Raw genomic sequence first — 21,597 nt, forward strand, 5'->3', positions numbered from 1 at the left:
TGCTACCAAGTGGCACATAAATGAAACCCTGAGGAGTTAAATAGCAATGAATAAATTACCCCAAAAGGTGCAGTAAATTTATTTAAAGCAAATTACCATAAAACAGACTAAGAGGAGGTTAAAGATCTCCTTTAAAACATGTACCAGGCCCAGACGGTTTTACAACTTAGTTCTAATATTTAACCTTTAAAGAGAAGATAATTCCAATGTTCTTCAAACCGTTCCAGGACACAGAGAAAGGTAGACAGAGTTTCCTTTTGTAGAACATTTGTATTCGCACACACATGATGGCAGATTTCCTGCTCTTTTGAACCTGAGGCCCTGTTATTTCTAGGATCAGATATCAGGGATGTCTTTCATCAACACTGAGAATACAGTTTCACAGTCTTAATGGCTATTTAATGGATACATGATACTTTCTTTAAGCAGACCTCTACTGATGGATACGTCGGTGGTTTGCTATCTTTTGCTATTTAACAATTGCAGAAATCAGTATCCTGATAATGGATCATTTTGCAAATGTGCACTGTCAGTGTAGAATAAATTTCTGTAAGGGTATGAAGGGCATATGCAACTTTCATTTCATTGAAATTATCTTATTTGTCTCCATAGAAGTTGTATCAACTTAATCTTCCAACATCAATGACTGAGGTGGAGGGTTTCCCTGTACATTCACCTATCAAACTTTTGAATATTTAATGATCAGATAGGTTTAAAAATCTCATGGCTTTAATTTGCATTTCTTGTATCATAATCAAGGTTTTTAGCATCTCTTCATCCTTAAGAATCACTGGTATTTCCTGTCCTGAGAACTGTCTCTGTACCTTTTATTCTTTTGTCTTCATGATTTACAAGAGCTTCTTAATATACCGATGAAATTAGCCCTATGTCTATGATATGAGTGGTAACTATTTTCCCCAGGATATAATTTTTAAAAATTATTTTTCGTATTTTTTGCTATGCAAAATATTTTTATTTTCTATATTTTTTCATTAAGACATAACGGATGTATAATAAACTGCACGTTTAATTTAGTACGTTTAATTTAGTAACTTTTCCCCCACAATTTAGTAACTTCTGACATACAATTAAACCATTGCCACAATGTGTTGAACATATCCATCACCACCCAAAGTTTCCTTGAGCCCTTCTGTACTCCTCCTCCCAACATGGTCCCTGTCTCCCCACCCCCCCCCAAGGTTAACAACTGATTTTTTGTCACTCTAGATTTGTCTGCATTTTCTAGAGTTTTGTATAAACAGAATAATACAGTATGTGCTCTTTTCTAGTCTGGCTTCTTTCACTCATTGTCATTATTTTGGGGTTCATTTAGGCTGTTACTTTTCATTTTTGAGTAGTATTCCAATCTATGGATATTCTACAACTTAAAAAAAATTGCCCAAATGTTGATGGGGATTTGGGCTGTTTCCAGTTTTCATAAAACTGCTATGACTATTCCATGTACAAGTGTTGGTATATGCATCTGCTCTTATTTCTCCTGGACAAATACCTAGGAATAGAATGTCTGGATAATATGGTGGGTATATATTTCACAGTTTGGGAAACGGCCAAACTGTTTCCCAAGCAGCTGCACCATTTTGCAACCCCACTAGGAGAGTATAAGAGTTCCACTTTCTTTACCAGCACTTGCTACGGCCAGTCTTCTTAATTTTAGCCAATATAATGATGTATAGTAGTATCACATTGTGGTTTTAATTTGCCTTTCCCAAATAACTAATGATGTTGAGTATGTTTCTGTGTGCTTGCCCATATATCTTCTTAGACGAAGTCTCTGTTCAAAGCTTTTGCCCATTTTTATTTGTTGTCTTACTATTCAGTCATAAGTGTCCCTCATATATTTTGGATACGAGTCCTTTATCAGATGTATGATTTGAAAATATTTCCTTCCAATCTCTGGTTTGTCTGTTCATTCTCTTAGAGTCCTTCAAAGTGAAGCCTGTAATTTTGTTGAGTTCAGTTAATTTGTTCTAATTATGGCTTTTGCTTTTAGTATCATGTCTAAGAAGTCTTTAACTCAAAGTCACAAAGATTTTTTTCCTATGTTTTCTTCTACATTTGTTGGCTTTAAATTTAAGCCTCTGGTAAATTTTGAGTTAGTTTTAATATATGATGCAAGATGTAGATCCAAGTTCATTTTTTGGCATATGTATATCCAGTTGTTCCAATGCTGATTGTTGAAAAGACTACCCTTTCTCTACCAAATTGCCTTTGTACCTTGATCAAAAATCAGTTGTCCATACATGTGTAGGCCTCTCTGGACTCTCTAGTCTGTTCTATTGATCTGTTTGCTTACCTTGATGCTACTACCACACTGTTGGTGTAGTCCTTCAACTTTGTTCATTTTCAAAGTTGTTTTGGTGTTCTAGGTCATGTGCATTTCCATATGAATTTCAGAATCAGTTTGTTAATTTCTACAAAATGCCTGCTAGGATTTTGACTGATATTATACTGAGTGTAGAAATCAATATTGAATCTTATGATTCATGAACATGGTACATCTCTCCATTTATTTAGATATTCTCTCAGTTCTTTCAGCAATATTTTATAATTTCCAGTGTACAGCTCTCACATGTTCTGTCAGATTAGTCTCTAAGTATTTCATATTGTTCATGTTACTGTCAGTGATATTTTAAAATTTCAATTTCAGATTATTTCCTGCTAGAACATAGAACTGGAATTGATTTTTCCATGTTGATCTTGCATCTCCCACCTTGCTAAATTCACATATTAGTTCTCGTAGTCATCTTATATATTCACCAGGTTTTCTACACAGATAACTATGTCATCTGCAAATAAAAACAGTCGTATTTCTTCTTTTCCAACCTGGGTGTCTAAAATTTCTTTCTCTTGCCTTCTTGTTGTGTTCCTGACCTTAGGGGGAAAGCAGTCAGTCTTTCATTAAGAAGTTATAGCTGGGACTTCCCTGGTGGTGCGGTGGTTAAGACGCCCAATGCAGGGAGCCCAGGTTTGATTCCTGGTCAGGGAACTAGATCCCACATGCATGTCGCAACTAAGAGTTCACATGCCACAACTAAGGAGCCTGCCTGCCGCAACTAAGACCCGGCACAACCAAATAAATAAATAATTTTTTTTTTTTTTAAAAAAGAAGCTATAGATGTAGTTTTTCCGTTGAGAGCTTTATCAGGTTGAGGAAACTCCTTTCTATTTTCTACTTGCTTTTGTAATACTTGGCTGTTGGATTTTGTCAAATTCTTTCTCTGCATCTATTGAGAAAATCGTATGGTTTTTCATTTGTTAATATGGTTAACTGACTGATTTTCTAAAATGTCAAACTAACTCTGCATTCTCGAACCCCAGTTGGTCATGACGTATAATCTTCTAATATATTATTGGATTTGATTTGCTAAAATTTTGCAAATAAAATTTTGCATCTATGTTCATGAGGGATATGTAACTATAGCTTTCTTTTCTTACAATGTCTTCAGCTATAGCTTTCTTTTCTTACAATGTCTTTGGCTGGTTTTCAGATCAGGGCAATGCTGGCCTCACAATGAGCTTGGAACTATTCCCCCCTTTTCAATTTTCCAGAAAATGTTGTCTAGAATTGATTTTATCTCTCTTAAATGCTTGGCAGGATTCACCAGTAAAGCCATGTGGTCCTGGAGAATGTCTGGGGGAATGTTTTGAACTATAACTTTGATTTTTATCAGCAGAGAAAGAACTATTCAGGTTATCTATTTCTTGAGTCATTTACATCTTTCAAGACATTTGTCCATTTCACCTAAGTTGCTGAATTTAAAGACTTGTATAACGTATTCCCTTATGACCCTTTTTATATCTGTAGAATCAGTACTGCCATATCGCTCATTTCTGATACTGATAATTTGTGTCTTCTCTCTTTTTCTCCTGATATTTCTGGGTAAAGGTTTATCAACTGTATTGATCTTCTAAAACAAATCAGCTTTTGGTTTCATTATTTTTTCTTTAGTTTTTGAGTGTTCCATTTCATTTGTTTCCCCTCTGAGCTTTATTATTTTCTTGTTTCTGCTTCTTTAGGGTTTAGCTTGTTACTCTTTCTCTAGTTTCTTATGGTAGAAGCTGAGGCCGACTGGAGCCAGTTCTTTTCTAGTGTACTTGCTGGTGCTCTGTGCTGCTTCCTGGGTGCTGCCCTTAGCAGAGCCTACACATTTTGATATGCTGTGTTTTCATTAAGGTCAACATATTTTCTAGTTTTCATTTGGATTTCTTCTCTGACCCTGTCCTATTGGAAGCATGTTATTTCGTTTCCAAATATTTTAGGATTTTCCAAAGATCTTTTTATTATTGATTTTCAATTTAATTCCATTGTGGTCAGAGGACAGACTTTATATATCACTTGAATCATTTTAAATGTACTGCGATTTGTTTTATGGTTCAAAACCTGCTTCTATCTTGGTAAATGTTCTGCGTACACTTGGAAACAGTATGCTCCCTGCTATTGTTGGGAGGAGTGTTCTATAAGTGTTCATTGGGTCAACCTGGTTGAAAGTATTGTTCAGAGTTATATCCTTATTGCTTTGCTCTCTACTTGTTCTATCAACTTTTGAGATAGGGGTATTAAAATCCCCAATTCTCATCCTGGATTTGTTTCTTTCTCCTTTTATATATTATTCATTATTTTTTCCCTTTCGGCTATTGGGTTTGAAGTCATATTTAGATATACCAACTTATGAATCAACAGTCATTTAAATACTCTATATATTATAGGATCCAATACGGAGTACTTCTGTTATCATTTTTCTAAATATTCTCTAGTTTGGGATTTTGTTTTGTCTTTGACAGAGTTTAAAAGCCAGGAACACCACCAATCAAAACAGTAAAATGCTGGATCCAATTCCCACAAAATCAGAAACACATCAGGGAATCCTTGCCCATTGTATTTCCAAATTAGCCTGCAGACCCCTCCCCTAAGGCAGCACACAAGGAGCACAAAAATCACTGGCATAAACGTTCGACTGGACACAGCAAAAAATCAATTGTACACTCGTATCACAGCAAGTGATAAAAGCAGGAACAATACTGGATAGTGTAGGTGGAACCAACCCAGGTGTGTCTATTCTTTAAAACTAAGGAGACAGGACATCTGTCAAAAGCCTAACCGTTGCTACTCCAGGCAGTGAGACAACAGGGGATTGTTTTTCTTCATTATTCTCGTGTGTATGTTTCATAGGCTCTATAATGAGCATATGCCATGTTTTTAAGCAGAAAACAAATCTCTTGAAATTTGGGAGTGGCCATCTTTTGGTCATGAAGAGATGGGTCGTGATGGGGTGACCTTCGGGCAAAGGGGTCCAGGTGGAAAAGCCTGGCTGTGGGTGCAGGCGGGGGTGCAGAGCTGGGAAGATAAGTGAGTGCCAGGCTACCACGAGACCCAGAGGCGTCCAGATGGCAGCCCCGAGGGGACAGGGAATCCTGGGTGTGTGTGTGTGTGTGAGCAGGCACATTTGTTCACCTGCTCACTGGCCGTCCAGAGCAGATAGGAGGGGGGGTGACAGTGAGGAAGATACAGAGAGACCATCCTCACTGAAGTCCTGGGGCAGCTCGAAGGGGATGGGAGTGAGCGGCCTGTGGGAGAGCCCGTGAGAAGGTTCTGGTCCCGGAGTTCACAACATGCCCACAGAGCTCGTCAGGCCTCGTCTCCTGCCCCGCCAGACTCCCACACCTACTGGAGGAGTCGCAGGCCCCAGCCTGCAAGACCTTGTGGGGACCACCTCCCTGGGACCCCGAGGCTGCATGAGTGATGGGTGGTGACCAGGATGGCCACCAGAAGTGATGATCACAAGTCCTCCCCAGAGCCAGGGGGAACGTCACACCCCAAGAACAGAACAGAGGGGCAGATGCCAGGAGGGCACCTGGGACCCTATTCTTGTCCTGAACAAGGCAACTTTGACCCAGGTGAGACCGAGGCGGACACAGAACAGGATGTCACAGAAGGAGAGCCTCGCCCTCAGGGCCACACCAGTCCATGGACCACCTGCTTCAAGGTAACCTAGGGGCTTGTTACCGACACACATTCCTGGGCCTCCCCACAGTCCCTGTGACTCAAAATCTTGAGGGGTAGGTCTCTGAGTCTGTGTTAAAAGTAAAGTTCTCCAGGGCATTCGAGGGACACCCAGGGAAGTTCCAACCTGAAGCGTCACTGCCCAGCCCCAGCCTTCCTCGCCGGGAACAGCTCTGTCTGTCACCAAGAGGAGGACTTTCGTTTCTGCCAATAAGTGGGCCTGATGCCACGAAAAGCCTCTCTCTGCAAGTTCTGGAACAGAGCCAACGTCCTGCAGGCTCTGCTGAGCTCACCTGACAGGGAAGGGGGTGTCCCCATGGCCAAGAGGGGAGCAGCTGCGCCCTGGCTCTGACCCGCTGGCCTCCAGGGGTTGCCCACCTGAGGAGCCCCAGTGTGGACCTTACTGCCCCCCAAGGGGAAGAGGCTGCGCCTGGAAGCAGCACGAAGCAAGAACTGGCAGCTGAGACTCCACATCGAAAAGCTGTACCAAGAGAGCCAAAGGGTGAGGCAAACCAAAAAACAAAGCCAGAAAAAACCCAACCAAACCCTCGCATCGGCCAACGGGGTTGGGGGAGGAAGGAAACCCACCTGCCTCGGCCTGTGTTCCTGGAGTGTAAGTGGTGCGTGTGCTTGGCTCGCTCTTCCAGGACACTGGCTCTGCGCTTACATGACACAGGTTGTCTAGAAAACCCCACACCTATAAACCAACCCCACGCATGTCCTGGCGTGGTTCGCGGGGTCACCTCTCCAGAGCCCACGGGAACCCACAGATACAAAACCTCCACGATCACAGCCTAAGCCAGCAGACCCACAAGGAAGCAAGCGTCAGAGAGCCCACCGAGAACAGAATCAGACTCTCCAAGAGCCGCAGGTGATGAAGTGACAGGATGGGTATGAGGAGATGGGCACATTCAAGGGGCTGAAAAATCCAAAGCTCTGTCGTCACACGTGAGGAAGATACAAGATGCTAAGACCAAGCAGGTGAGACCCTCACACGAGGACACGTGGAAATGAAAAAAATAGGTGGCAACTGAAATAAACACCTCGCCGGCTGGCGCACGTGAAGAGTTAGGAAACCACGAAGAAGCTGCTGAGGACGCAGCACAGGAGGACAGAGACGGGGGTATGAGAGACGCCAAGGAGGATGGACCAGGAGGGGCAAGTGGAAGTTTCCAGGCGAGGTCAGAGCAGTTAGGGGAGGTACTATTCTATGACAACAGTGGGGCTGATTTTCCACTTGATGCAGGACACAAACCCTCATTCAGGAATCACGACACCTTGCAGGCAGGACAAGTAAAAATAATCCACCAGCTTGATTCACTACAGTGAAACGATGGAACACCAAAGTCAAAGAGAAGGTATTCAAGGTCACCAGACGAGAGGAAGGGTCACCTACAAAGGACTGTCAATTAGCTCGACAGGGCACACCAGCCGGGAGACGGTGGTGGATCTCCAGCCTGCTCAGAGAGAATACAGACCTCTAATAACCTATAATGGAAGAGAATCTGAAAAAGAATATATATATATATATATATATATATATATATATATATATATATATATGTAACTGAATCACTTTACTGTACACCTGAAACACTGTAAATCAACTATACTTAATTAAAACAAACTTTTTAAATTAAAATAAATACAGATCTCAACCTGTGATGTTCTACACAACTAAACCATTGTCCAAAAGCAAAGGCAAAATACAAAAATTTCAGACGAGCAGAAACTGAGTAGACCGTCGACAGACCATGCCAGAAGAGAGCACAGGCTTCAGGAGGAAAGAAATTAAATCCAGACTGAGAGACAGAAAACTCGCAAATCTGTCGGCAAACACGCTCCTCCCGCATCAGGACAAGCAGCTAACGCAGAGGACTGTTTACAAAGGCAAAATCCAAACACGGGGCAGCAGGGCCTGTGAAACAGGAGGGTGATGGGGTGAGAGCCCCCCGGCCAAGGGGAGGGGGTGCGGGAGGCATGGAGCAGCTGCTGACCGATGGGACGGGCAGGCCGTCAGGACAGAATGGACTTGCACCGCTTTCACAGGCGGAAGGCAAGAGCATCGGACCCCCACACCCCCGGCGACGCCCGTCAGACATGAGTAGGAGCCGCAAAGCCCCAGAGCAGGCAGGGCCTCCGAGCCTCCGACGTGGCCCCTCCACAGAGCGGGGCACGTGGGCTTCGGGCCGTCTTTCTCTGAGATCCTCTGTCTGAAGTCTCTGTGATGAGAGGGCTCTTCTCACCCACTGTCCTCACCGCCCGGTGTCCTCACCGCCCACCCCCCCGCCGCAGCTCCACCGTCGCCCCGGGAGCCCCTGAGGTCGCAGGTCCCACCTCCAGCTGGTTCCCGGCTCCCCCTATCCGCACCCTGACACCATGGCTGCAGGTCCTGGGCTGGTCTGCCACCGAGTCTCGCCTGTGGGCCCTGACCAAGTCCTGCCCGCTGCCCCGTGCGCGCCACCCCAGGGAACCACGCAGGGCACGGGGCTGACCCGCGGCCACTCCTGCTCCATGGCCTCCACCATCTGCCCCGTCCAGTGCCTGCTGGCTCTGGGTCACGACTCATGCCCGAGGCCACCAGACTGGTGAAGAAGCCCCGCAGGCATCTATGTGAGGTGAGTGAGGTCAGCACCCCACCCAACGCAGACACCACGTGCCGCGCCCGGGTCACCTGGCAGAGAGACACGCAGAGGTGTGGCTGGCCCCCGAACACCTCTGTCCAAGGCGCTCCTGCCATTTGCTGGCCTTTGCTCGCCCTCCCGGCCAGCTCCACTCAGCCCTGAGGTCACCTCCTCCTAGAAGCCTTCCCGGACTGTCCGGCTCAAGCCAGGCGCTCGTCCCTCAGAGGCCCACACACTCTGCCCTCCTGCTGTCGCCCTTCTTCCCCCCTGACGGTGAGCAATGCCAACAGTCCCCGGGGAGTCGGGATGGCCAAGCAGCCGAGTGGCCGGAACCTGCAGGGGGGTGGGTGCCGTGCCGGAGGGACCCGGGCCGCCCCGGCCACCTGTCACCGCTCACGAGATCTCCCCTGAAGACGGGCATCCACCCAGAAATCAGAGCGGCTCAGACAAGGCTCTAGAACCCACGAACGAGGGGGAGAGCTCTGCCTGGGAGACGGGGCCTGAGGGTCGCAGGACAGGAGCCCAGAGAAGCTGCGAGCCTGAGACACAGAGAGAGATCACTGAGGTGGGGGAGAGGTGTGCGGGTGGGCATTACCGTGGACAGGGGATACCCTGGGTGGTAGGTGCCGTGGGCAGGCGGGCGCGCGGGCAGGTACCGCGTGCTGGGACAGAGATGATTGTGTCCAGCACGCCCCGTGCTTGAGGTTCAGGTTCAAGGCCTGGCACTGGCATGGCGGTGGAATTCATCACGGCTGTTGGCGCCCCAGTGCGTGGGAGCTGGGCCTGCAGGCCTCTCCCAGTGGTGGCATCTGGCCCCGGGGTTAGCGCCCCTTCACCCACACCAGGGTTCTTGAGAGCCTCCGGGTGAGGAGGATTCAGGAGTGTCAGGTAACCCACGGGACCCAGGCCGACAGCTCAGGCTCCAGAAATCCGGTGGCTCTGGGCTGGGCTGACTTATCGCGTTGGCAGGAAAGAAAACACTCCTCCGTGCGGGAGCATTCCACAAAAGGCGCCCGACTTCCCCGGCACTTGTACCTCATTAACATTCCGCAGACATCACTGAGGACTTACTAACGCCAAACAGGCTGAATGGACGCATCGTTGCGGGCTGCTCCGTATTCAGCCAACAGCGAGCGATGTTCCTCCCCGCGCCCAACCTGCGCATTAGCATTTGCAGAAAGCCCCCATCTGCATTGCGACAATGGTCCTGCCCCAAATCCGGAGCCGTTGTCACAATTGTCCTTTGTACCCACTCCAGCGGGCAGGCAGGCAACGCGTCCCAGGGGCCCGTCGGCGATGCGGCCGGGCCAGAATCCCGACGGCGTGCGATGAGGCCCCGGGCAGCCCAGCGCCCAGCAGGGTGGGCGCCCAGGCTTGGTCTTGCACACCCAGCTCCCAGAGGGCATGTGTCCACAGGCAGCCTTGGGAGCAGGGAGAGGCCGTGGCTCCTTTCCAGAACACTTTCAGCCCTTCTGCCAGCATCGACCAGATGAGGGAGGGTACATCCCGGGTCGGCCGCCCACAAAGCCGGCACCAGGCAGACGGGGCGCCAGCCGCCCATGAGCTCAGCATGAACTCATCACCCTCTGCCATGCTTGGGACAGTGACACCACCCTTGCAACCACCGGCAAGCTGAAACATTCTGGTGGAGGCGGGAACATTCTGGGGGTCCCGGGAAGAGGTCCAAGGGGTGGGGGGGGGATGGACACAGAAATGACAGAGAACAAAGGCACAGAGCGTCGAGGAGGGCAGAGCTGCAGGCACACACGGTGTTGGCTCAGGACCCCCAGCCCCACTCCACCTGGAATGGGGGTCAACGTGTACTATGGGCTACCTCCTCTCTGCCAGACCTGGGGCGCCAGCCACACAGCACGAGCGAGCCAGGGCCTGGCTCCCAGAAGCCCGGAACAGAAGAGAACGTCCGCGGGTGACAGTGGGCCAGCGGGAGCAGACATGACAATACCAGCTGTCCACAGGACAAGAGCAAGTGCTAGGGGGAGAAGGGGGCGTCCGGACACCCCAGGCGCCCCAGCAGCCCTGGGTCCGAGCTGAGCGTGGCCCTGTCCCCACCCCTCAGCCTGTGTGAAGGTTTCTCACCAGAACTGTCGTAGCCATCCACCGAGAAGTGTTCAGGCCTCCGCTCCTCTGACATGGGGTCGCAAGTGATGTGGGGGACCGCCAGCATCTTCTCTCCCGGGCTCACCCCGTTGTCCTTGTCCGGTTTGAACTTTTTTTTCTTTACCTAAAAAATCCAGACAATAAAACTGTCAGTTCCTGGGCGTCCTCTGCCAGGCCATCTGCTGGCCCCAGACCGCCCTTGGGGCACCTGCCAGGGCCCAGGCCAGCACCCTCGCACACGGGCAGAGCGGGCCGCAGTGTGTGATGCTGATGGAGGGGCTCTGCCCAGTGGCTGCCCTGGGAGCTCACAGGCTGGGGGGCAGGCGGACAGGGAACTAGCAAACCGATAAATACACAGGAATACTGCAGGGCAGGTGGTAATGAGGGCAGTGACCAGCAGGGAGTTAGAGTGGGGCGGGGCGGGGCGGACAGACTGAGGCCAGCCGAGGCTTCCCTGAGGAGGTGACCTGGCGGGAGCAGGCCATGCTGGGATCTGGGAGAACCTTCTGGCAGAGGAAATAACAGGTGCAAAGGCTCCAGAGGCGGCCAGAACCTGGGAGACTGCGTCTCTCCAAGGATGGTGTGGGCGCGGGCCAGGAAGGAGAGCTCTGTCGGGGTGGGCCACAGGGCCACACCCTTCGTTCACGAGAGACTCTTGCCTCAAGTCTGCCCGAGCTCCCTTATCCTATGACCACGAGACCCTCCTCCCTGAGCCAGGATGCCACCTCCAGCCCCTGCGGCCCACCAGGCCCAGCATGGAAAGCCCAACACCAAGACCCTCTCAGGAGCCTTCTCCCAGCTGCTGGCCGGAATCCAGCCCGTCCTGTGCCTGGGCTCCTTCCTCGGGACCTCCCACAGCCCTGGCCCTGGAGCGGCCAGCCCTCCAAGCCCCCAAGCCTGGGCACACCGGGATGGCAGGAGCCCAGCACGGGGCGTGCAGCCCCAGTGCCCACAGTGCCACGGGCCACGCTGGGCTGAAGCGCCAGAGTCAAATCCTGACCGTGAGGCCACATGGCCTCCCCGCCCGTGTGTGAGCGCCCCATCCTGATGGCAGGCGGGGGCTGGTTACCATGGCAGACTTCTTGGGCTTGGGGCTGGGGGAGAGCAGAGCGTGGCCGCGGGGAGGCTTCCGGACGTAGATCTTCCAGGTGGAGGAGTTGGGGTTCTCGGCCGCGTAGCACCGCCACGCTGTCTGAAACCAGCAGAAAGGAGTGGTTGTCACCGCGGAGCCACTGACGGGGGCTCCCAGGGAGTTGCGGCCCGCCACTCCTGCCCGGGCCCCCTTCCGGCGAGACCACGGGGCCTCCTGCCCACCAGCCCTGGCCCCAGGCTCAGGGCCTGCCCCCACCCCCAAGAGCCTGTTCCCTTCCTGCGGCCCCCACAGCCTCATGGACGGCCGCACACGGCTCAGCCCCCACAGGGGCCCGCGAGCCCCAGTCCGCCTGCGCCCACCTCTACCTGCCGGTACCCCACGGGGTGCCCCCCCAGCCCCGTCCTGGTCGCCAGCCTCTCCTCGGGGACGCCGCAGGGGAGAGGTCACTGGGGGCGCGGAGGGGCAGCGCCCCCAGGGCCAGCAGGAGGTGGGACTGAGTGTCCAGGAGGCAGGGCCCCCAGGGACCCACAGTTTCCGGGGCCTCCAGATGGCCTGGGGGTGAAGGTCTTAGGCCTTCATGCTAGAGACGCCCATGGCGACTACCACCGGAGCGTGGCCTGGAGGAGGAGACCCAAGGGGAGGCCACATCTGCTGGGGGGCTGGAGGGGTCGCCAGGAGCCTCGTAGGAGGACGCACCCTGAGGGTCTCGGCACTGCTGGCCATGGGAGAGAGAGCTGCCGGGTGCGGGGGAAGGGCTCCCGGGACAGTGATGCCACCTCTGTGACGGGAACCCAGCGGACATGCCGCCCCCCCCCACCCCGGCCCCCATCCCAGTCCCGCCCTCCAGGCCCCGCTCCAGGCCCCGCCCGCCTCCTGGGAGGCTCGTGTGAGGCCGCACACACGCCCCACGGGAAGTCAGTGCGCCCCCTCCGCGGGCAGGCCATTTGCAATCTGATTTACGGTCTCCCGGAGAGGAGGCTGTGGCGCCATAAAGCCAGGCCGGAGGGGGGCCGAGCCCCCAGCTTTACGGCTGCTGCCTTCACTTCCTTCCGGTGTAGGATTAGCGTCCGGCCCCAGACGGTGGTTCCGGACAGGCTTACGAGGAACAGGCTAGAGGCCCTGGCTGAGCTGCGGTCGCCGGCTTGACCCCAGTCAGTCTCCGGGGGCCGTTCGGCTCCGGGTGCCCAGAGGGGTCCAGGCTGTGCACCGCAGCCACAACGGTGGGTGCAGGGCCGCACGCCCACGCTGACACGCGATGATAGCCCTGGACCAGGGCCCTGCCCGGCCACCCCACCCACAGCCCCGCACCCGCTCCGGCTGCTCCTCGGCCCCGGGCAGCCGCCGGCCGGCACCCTCGGAACACGAGTCTGCAGGGGTCCTCGAGCCCGAGCCTTGCTTGGTGCTGAGAGGGCCGCCCAGTCCTCAGGGCTGTTCCAGGAGCCTGGGGTCCCGGAGCCCAGTGTCCAGGGCCGCCTGCCTGATTGCCCACCTCTGGAACCTTCCTCTCCCAGTGTTCTCGGGCTGGGAGCCTCTGGGACAGCCTCATCACAGAAGGCCGGCGGGGCGGAGGGTGCGGGGAGCGAGGGGCCTAGGGCAGGTGCGGCCCCCGCCCCGCCCCCAAGGCCCAGCACTGTGAACCCCGGGCCCTGTAGAGAGTGAAGCTGGCCCATCAGTCCAGAGTTCGGCCCATGCCGTTGGGTCACCGGTCCTCACCTCCTATCGGCCGGGAGGACTGAGCCCCGTGGGTGCTGGGAGTGGCCCGGAAGCATCAGCACTGCACAAGCAGGCCCTGACCCCTGACCCCTGACCCTGGGGGCGGGGGTGGCCACCTGAGGGCCCCTTACTCTTCCCTCCCAGTCCTGCCCCCTCGCAAAGCTGGGGGCTGGCCACAGAGGAGGGAGCAGACAGGCACCAAGGCGGCCGCCGTAGCTGGAGGCCAAGGGCCCACCGGACTGACCAAATCTGGAACTGGCCAGGCCACCTCCTCGTCCCCCGGCCTGGCCCACACGACGGAGGAAGGTGGGCTCCCACGCTCCCGTGCCCCCGCCCCGTCGGCATCACCTGACCATTCCCAGGACAGGAGTTATGGCAGGTGGGCATGTCTGTGGTGCGGATCGCCGCCCTTCCGTGTTCGGGAGGGTCCACAGGAGGGGGTCTCGGCGGCCCCGGGGGCCGGCTCAGCTCAGGGCTGAGAGCCGTTCCCAGAGCAGACATGGCTCACGCTTGCCCGGGCAACACGGAGCTGGGCACACTGACCGCCACACGACGGCGGTGGCCGCGGCGGCTGCGATCACCTGGATAAGCGAGGCTGCCGCCGGGATCTGCCGGTTGAAGTGCTTCTGCCTCTGTTTCTGCTGGACCTTCAGGGCGAAACCGGAGCCGAGAATCCCCTGCGAGGCACAGAGGGCAGGGCTCACATCCTGCAGACGGGGGCGCGCTAGATGGGCTGGGCACTGGTGGCCTGCTTGGCGCTGCGGGCCCCACGGAGGAGGTCGGTGCCTCCGGCCCAGCCCGTGGGGCAGAAGGCAGCCCCACCCAAGCAGGACCGACCGCTGCCCCCACCCCCAGGATTGCTGACGGGATGGAAATGGCCAGCTCACCGGGGGGGCTCCCTGTCCACAGAGGGGATCAAGCCATACGCACATACGTACGCTCTATGTGTACATACGTATACACACTATACCACAGCCACGTGACACACACGTGCATGGACAGACATGCCCGCGACACACACACACGCGGTACATCAAGGACTACCACGCACAGAGAACACACATATGTGACACACATGCACGAGCACATACAAATGCATGCGGTACATATACCTGTGACACGTGCACAGACAATACATATGCACACAAACGCACACGGAGCACAGTACGTACACACAGACACAAACTGCGTGGTGTATAACACGTGCACAAACAGCACATACACGCACACGGTCTGGTCACACACCTACCGGGCACCTACATACACACTGAGTGAACTAGAAGATTCTAACGCCCATAGTCTACGGTCTCCAGGAAGGACAGGGGTCAAAGCCGCCCCAGGCCACAGGGCAGGACTGCTCCCTCCCTCACGGCTTGCACCTCTGCGGTTCTGTGGCAGCCACCATGGGCACCTCACCCCTACCCTCAGCGGCCCAATGAGCCGGCCTGCGCCCCACTATTTGCCACGAAAGGCCTGGTGATGGCCGCCGCCCACACTAGCTCCAAAGGACCCACCGGGGGCCGGAAACAGGAAGGCGGCGGCCTCCAGAGGCTCTGAGGCAGGCGAGCTGGGGTCTGAATGCACCCCCCGAGGGTGGTCTGCTCACAGGGCCCCCCTGCCAGCCCCAGAGCCCAGACAAGACTGAGGAACTGTGGAAAGGCTCCCCCCAACACGGAGCACCTACCGCCGGAAGCGCAAAGAAGGAGATGGCGAAGACGGAGAAGCAGGAGGCGATGGTCTTCCCGACCCACGTCTGGGGCACCTTGTCCCCGTAGCCGATGGTGGTGACCGTCACCTGCAAGGACGAGGGACAGCGGTTGGCACTCAAGCCCCAGAACCTCAGGGCGGGCGTCTGTCCGTCCGTCCAGCCTGAGCCCCGCGCTCCATCCGAGACCTGCCACCGCGCAACAGAGGCCGGCGACAGCACCGAGAGGCCGGGCGGCTGAGAGCATAGTGCTCGAGCCGCAGGGTCTGGGCCCCCCGGGCTAACACTGCAGAGGAAGCAAGCCCCAGCGTACACACGGGAGCTCGGTGCCGATGGGGGACAGCCTCCCCTCCCCACCCCCTGCCCCGTCCCCAGGAGGCCTGCCCACCGGGCCACCGATGTGCTCCGGCCCCCAGGAAGCCGGAAGCTCCCACAGAGGCCCACCCGCCCCAAAGGGCCCGGCCACGATGACACGTCACTTCCTGACGCCACCCCAGGCACCAGATGCTGCGTTTGCCCTTTTCTCGGAGGGAGTCAGACGCAGCTTGAGGCTTCTTCTCCTCCATGGGGGAGCTGTCCGTCCAGGGCGTGTGCCGGGACAGCGGGACTGCGCGGCTGTTTCCACCCCACCGCCACCCTAGGCTTGCCTCCGCTGGCATCTGAGGCTTGCTCCCCGGCGGGGCCTCCGGGGTGAGCCCAACAACGCCATCCTGCAGGGACTCAGAGCCCACCCTGGCTGTGCCGGCCACGCGGCCCACACCTGTCCACGCCAGAGTCTGGGCGCTTGAGGAGCCAGCGCTGCGCCTGGCAGGGGGACCAGGGCGCCCAGAGTCCCAGCTCAAGGTCCCGTTAGCACACGCGCTCAACCCGTGGTCTCACCAGCCCTGTGCTGGGCAGCCCGGCTTCCCCCTTCCAGGGCCCCCAGCCCAGGCCAAGTGAGGACGGTCCCTGGCAGCTTGGGAAGTTCTGCACGGAGCCCCCGTGAGACCCCCCCTGCCCCCTGAGATGGGCGGGGAGCAGGGCCTGGGGAGGCCCATTTCACAGATTCCCCTGAACAAGGCCCAAGCGGGAGGCAGCGGCTTCTGCAGCAGGGTCCTTGGGGCCCGCACACCTGTCCACGCGGACAGGGACAGGCACACAGGACAGCTCGGAAGCCCCGGGGCAGAGGCGAGAGGCCCGCAGGAAGCAGGAGTGACCAAGAGTCCGGGCAGCGAGAAGGACCGCAGTGCGGGAGCCCGGGTTACACCACAGAGCACAACCTGGGGGCAGCTCGCGCGCATGCGCACGCGCACGCTCCCGCCCACCCAACACCCACCATGCGACCGTTCGTGGTCCCGGCTCCCGTGACCGCCACACGGAGCGTTTCCTGGCAACGTCACCGTCCCTCGGACACACGTCCACACCCGCTTGCAACGTGCTGCCCGTGCTCGTGTGTGCACACACGCAGATGGCCTGACGCGGAGACAGGACGCCGCACGCGCACGCCGAGACACGCTAAGGCAGCGACGAGGCCCGGGCGTGGGTACGTACCACACGTGGCTCAAGGTCACATGAAGAGGGGCCGCTGCCCACGTCAAGCCCGGCTCCCTCCAGGCCCAACGCCGTACACGCACACACAGGCAGCGCACACCTGGAGAGCGCGCGGCGCAGTACCCGCGGGGCGGAGCAGGCCAGCCGGGGGCCTTGGGCAAGGCTGAAGGCCAGCGGGCAGATAAGGGGGCCAGCGGAACCTGCAGCCCCTCGCCAGCAGCCCCCAGAGAGTCTGCGCCCCTCGTGTGAGGCCTGGGCAGCAGCTGCCTCTCAGCCCCTGGGTTCACGGAGCAAAGGCACATCGGGCCCTGCAGACGGGATGGGGCGTCCGAGACGCCGCATCCAGTGTCTTCCGGAAAATGGTTCTCATAGAATTATTTATTTATGTGTAAACATACAGTGGGTCTATTTTTAAATTTCTAACTTTTATCTTCTAATGTGGCATTGACAGATGTGAGCCCCGTAAAAAAAGCTTGCTGGGGTCTTCAGTCACTGATAAGGGCGTCAAGGGGTCCTGAGACTCCAAGTTCGAGAACGGCAGCTATGCAGGGAGCCAGGGGCAGGGTGACCTCTGAGATGGACCTGAGTGTGGCCCTCACGCCAGGGGGGCAGACTTTAAGCGGTGCCAGAAAACTCGGGCCTCAAGACAAATAATACATAATACAACCTTCTAATTATCCAAATTAAGGCAAAGAAAAAAAAGAAAAAATCCAAGACAACTGGGAAACGGACGTAGGTGGCAGTTGGAAAGGGGTTGGCCTGGAAGGCCCTGGGGGCTGAGCGGTGCGGGCAGGCCAGCGGGTGGGGACACCCGAGGCCACCTCCCTTCTCGGACAGGAGCTCTGGAGGCGAGACCCCATGTCCTCGCCCGCTTGGCTGGGAGGTGCTGGGACTCCAATAGCGGGGCAGCAGGAAGAAGCCAGAGGAGCCCCGGCCAGGTGTCCCCCACCCCCACCCCCACCCCACCCCCCATCCCGGCGCTGCAGGGCACACACTCCTGGCCTCTCAGACCCTGCCACAGACCTCCTTTGTCAAGTTAACGACATCCTTTCAGCTCTTTGAGGAAACAGCCCATCCCCGCAGAGCTGTTTGTTTTTCCTGAATTCACAGACACAAGCAGCTCAGGAATGGGCCGTTTTATAGCCTGCGTGCGCTCGGAACTCGCCCCCAATGGCAGGCGATCCGGAATGCAAAGCTGCACGTCCCCTGGGCACAGACTCGGGGAGACAACTCAGCCAGGGTGCTGAGCCCAGGGTGCGTCCCCCGTCCCCCGTGTCTCTCCTCCAGGAACAGGAGGCACGAGAGGACCCGCCAGTGCCCCCAACACCGCGTCACGAGAAGCTGGCGCTGGTGTCATTTTATTTCCTCCTGGACGCCGGCCTCCGGGGAAAGCGGGAGGGACAGCCCAGAAGCCTGGCTCCACAGAGGACGTGGTCAGCCTGCAGCCCCCCTGCAGGCCGTGGCCATCTGTCCAGAGGGAATGGGCAGCCAGGAGTGGGAGTGAGGACGGTGCCAACGTGGACACTAGGGGCTCGCACCGGGGGGGGGGGCACTTCCGTTTGGCAAACTCACGACCATGCTGTGAGTTTGGGACCATCTGCCAGCGGGGGAAACTGAGGCCGGGGGGGTCTCACCACTGCTAAGTGACGGAGCTGGCACCAAACTGAGGCCAGCTCATCCCCAGTTTCCTCGCCGGGACAGCCGGAGGACAAGCCCAGGGCTAGAGGCTGCCACGCTGAGGGGTCTGGGACTCGCCCAGCCTCGGGCCACCAACCTGTCCAGAGGAGGCTGGAAGGACGGAGCCAGGGAGAGGGCACCTCGGGGGAGGAGAGGTGTGGACAGAGGGGAGGCTGGGCGGGTGGCAGGATTGCCTCAGGACAGCAAAGGGTGGGGGCAGCGGTCCCGGGCCCCAGCTCCAGCCATCGTGGGGCCACCCCAGGAGACCCCGGCCAGGCTTGCAGGGGACACCGTGAAGGGGACACAGGCCGGCACACGAGGGCTGAGGGGACAACCCTTCCAGGCTTGCAAATTCTGTGTAAAAACAAAAGCAAACACATACCCCCACATAAGCCCGCTTCCTTCCAGAAAGGAAAACGTCAATAAACGAACAGAAGCCCACGCAGGCCCAGGGCTCCTCGGCGCCCTGGCCGCTGTGCTCACAGGGAAAGGGTGCAGACCGTGGGGACGGGGTCAAGACCTTTCTCCCTCCTCGAGAGGGGCCCTCAGGAGCTTCACACAGCGCCTGGCGGGATGCTGTGGACACCCCGGGCCCTGCCCAGGCCATGCCCACCCCACAGCATGGACGGGCTCGCGGCCCCTCGCGCAGGAGACTCTGCCTCGAGGGCTCAGCTCCGATGTGTCCTCCTCAGGGGGCCCTCGCTGACTCCCAGGGAAATCACGGCGTGTGGACCACGACCAACCACGACCAAGCCTCCGAGACCGAGACCCCCGGGCAGCTGACCGCCTGCTGTGCCCCAGTGCCCAGCGCAGAGCCGGACTGCCCGGATGTGCCTGGTGCCCAGGACCAGCCTGGCCAAGAGGCCCCAGGCCTCCGGGGAAGGTCTTGGAAGCTACAGAAAGAGCCGCTACCTTCCTGGGATCGTGTTCCCCTCGGGGAGCCCCACGTCGGCCCTCAGAGGTAGACCTGCCGCCTCCCATTTTACAGATGGGGAAACCGAGGCACGGAGCGGTCACATGCCCTGCCCTGGCCCCAGCGCGGCTGCATGGTGCGCGGCTGCATGGTGCGCCCACGCCTCTGCACACCACTGCCGGCCTGGCGGGAAACACAGGTCCCTGGGGCCCAGGAAGGGCCAACACACATAGGCGCGCACACGCGCGTGTGAAGAGGAGCCGCTCTGTGAGTTAAGGTGTTAGAGGCCGGGAGCCGGCCGGGGCAGAGCAGGACCCTGGGCACCAGCAGGGCTAAGGGCTGTGACTGGGCCGCGGCAGCCACGAACACTCGAGTGTGAATTAGGTGGCTGGGGGGGGTCACTGCCTGTTGGCCAGCCTGGGGGCACTGCCAAGAGAACCGTGGCCAGTAACAGCCCCTAAAATTCACAGCCAGCCTTTGCTGTATCCTCACTGGGCGCCAGATACCCCGGGCTCTCTGTGTCCTCACTGACAACCCTTCCCAGCTCACGAAAACAGGCACCCAGCTTATACCCAGGGAGGCTGGGTAACCTGCCCAGGGCCACTCAGCAGGTCAGCAGTGGAGCAGGATGGCTTCCCACCATGCTCCCGCCCGTTTTACCCCACTACTTCCTGTTTCACTGTGTTCCTGACGCTGACCATGTTTCTCTCCCTCGAGCTGAAGCTGGAAAGTTCTTACCCCAGATGACAAGAGCTGAACACCCCGCCTCACTGGGCCTGCTGAGTCCAAGTAAGAAAATCGCCCCAGGGGGTCCCTCAGTGGGCAGTAAGTACAGAGAGGCAGACCTGCCCTGTGGACCCCTACTCATCCTGCAAAACCCAGTAGTAAAGGCCCTTCTCTGGCTGGGCTCCCAGAGCCCACGGTCTCAGCCCCATACGCAACTGTCAACAGGTGCAGGATGGGATCGGGGCAGGTGGCAGCCCAGGGTCCTAGAGACCCTCTGTTCTTAGCTGCATAGCACCCCTGGGCTTTGCATGGAGTCCAAGCAGAGGAAGAGTCTGGAAGGGTTGGGGGCCCAGCCCACCACCACCCGGGCCCACAGGGCCTCGGATTCTCCAGCTCCAGATGAAGTCCTGACCCTGGTTCCACCCACTGGGCGGTGCCGACAGGCCTTGCATGTGAGTATCTGGCCCTGTCCTCACCCAGACCCCCCACTCGGCCCCCAGACCCTTTTGGCCTCATTCTGCCAGGATGCAGTCCAGCCTGGAGAGCCAGAACCTTCTGGAGCCAACAGCTAAGGAGCCAGACTCTTGTTTTAAATGGTGGCTGAGTGCAGGGGCGGCTTCTAGCCTTTCCACTCTAAATTCTAAATTTAGATGCAGGGGGTAAACAGAGCCCGGCAGCCTCCTGATTTGAGAGACCCCCGGGCACTAAACAGAGGAGCCCGTGTTTGCAAAAACTGCTTTTCCCTCCACTCAAACTTTAACACAAACAAACGCATTTTGTTCCAAGGGCAAAGAAAAAAGTCTTAAATCCTCCCCAACACCTCGGCAGCCAGGCCTGGGGCGCCACACTCGGGGTGAGGGGGGAGCTCTCACACCCAAGTCAGGCGTCCCCACCTGGGGTAGCGGGAGTGGAGGGGACCCTCAGCCTGGAAACTGAGGCTCGGTGAGGGGACAGACATTCTCGTGATGTCCACCTGGGATGGCGCTGTCCTGGGCTGAAGGGTGTCCACCCAAATCCATGTCCACCCAGACCCTCAGAACACAAGCCTACCTGAAAAAAGGGTCTTTGTTGATGCAACTGGGTTAATGACCTGGAGGGGGGACATCTCAGTTCTGGGCTCCCTGGGTGGGCCCAGCACCCCCTGACCAGTGAGTGTCCTGATAAGAGACAGAAGGTGCGGCCACAAACCCAGGAGCACCTGGAGCGCCCAGAAGCTGGAAGAGGCGGGAAGGGCCCTCCCCCAGAGCTTTCGGAGGGAGCCGGCCCCACAACCCCTTGATCTCGGACTGCTGGTCTCCAGATCCATGAGAGAACGCAGTTCTGTTATTTTAAGGCGCTCGGTCTGTGGGACTTGGCTGTGGCCGCCCTAGGACACTGATGCACCCGCTGTCCTGGGGGCCACGGACAGAACCGCTTTACGGGCACGTCAACTGATTCATTCACTCGTCCAGCAAACACAGGCCAAGCCTGGACGCT

The 21,597-nt window shown here is 56.6% G+C and overlaps 1 protein-coding gene and 1 long non-coding RNA gene across 3 annotated transcripts in view; one reads left to right on the forward strand and one right to left on the reverse strand.

The window, feature by feature from the left end:
• Positions 1-21,597, reverse strand: part of KCNQ1 (potassium voltage-gated channel subfamily Q member 1) — a 344,375-nt gene that overhangs the window by 229,122 nt on the left and 93,656 nt on the right. For both annotated transcript variants that reach the window (XR_010841317.1, XM_059070209.2), the window contains exons 7-10: positions 15,255-15,365; positions 14,152-14,247; positions 11,834-11,956; positions 10,744-10,888 (exon numbers count right to left, since the gene is read on the reverse strand). Coding sequence is in view for 1 of the 2 variants with exons in the window: in XM_059070209.2 (XP_058926192.1) it covers positions 10,744-10,888; positions 11,834-11,956; positions 14,152-14,247; positions 15,255-15,365 (475 nt within the window). In the remaining variant the exon portion in view is untranslated. The remainder of the gene's footprint in view (positions 1-10,743; positions 10,889-11,833; positions 11,957-14,151; positions 14,248-15,254; positions 15,366-21,597) is intronic.
• LOC136794481 (uncharacterized) overlaps positions 1-21,597 on the forward strand; it is a 123,885-nt gene that overhangs the window by 84,355 nt on the left and 17,933 nt on the right. The gene's annotated exons all lie outside the window — the stretch shown is intronic.

This window comes from Kogia breviceps, chromosome 7 (assembly GCF_026419965.1).
Source record: "Kogia breviceps isolate mKogBre1 chromosome 7, mKogBre1 haplotype 1, whole genome shotgun sequence".
NCBI classification, from domain to species: domain Eukaryota; kingdom Metazoa; phylum Chordata; class Mammalia; order Artiodactyla; family Physeteridae; genus Kogia; species Kogia breviceps.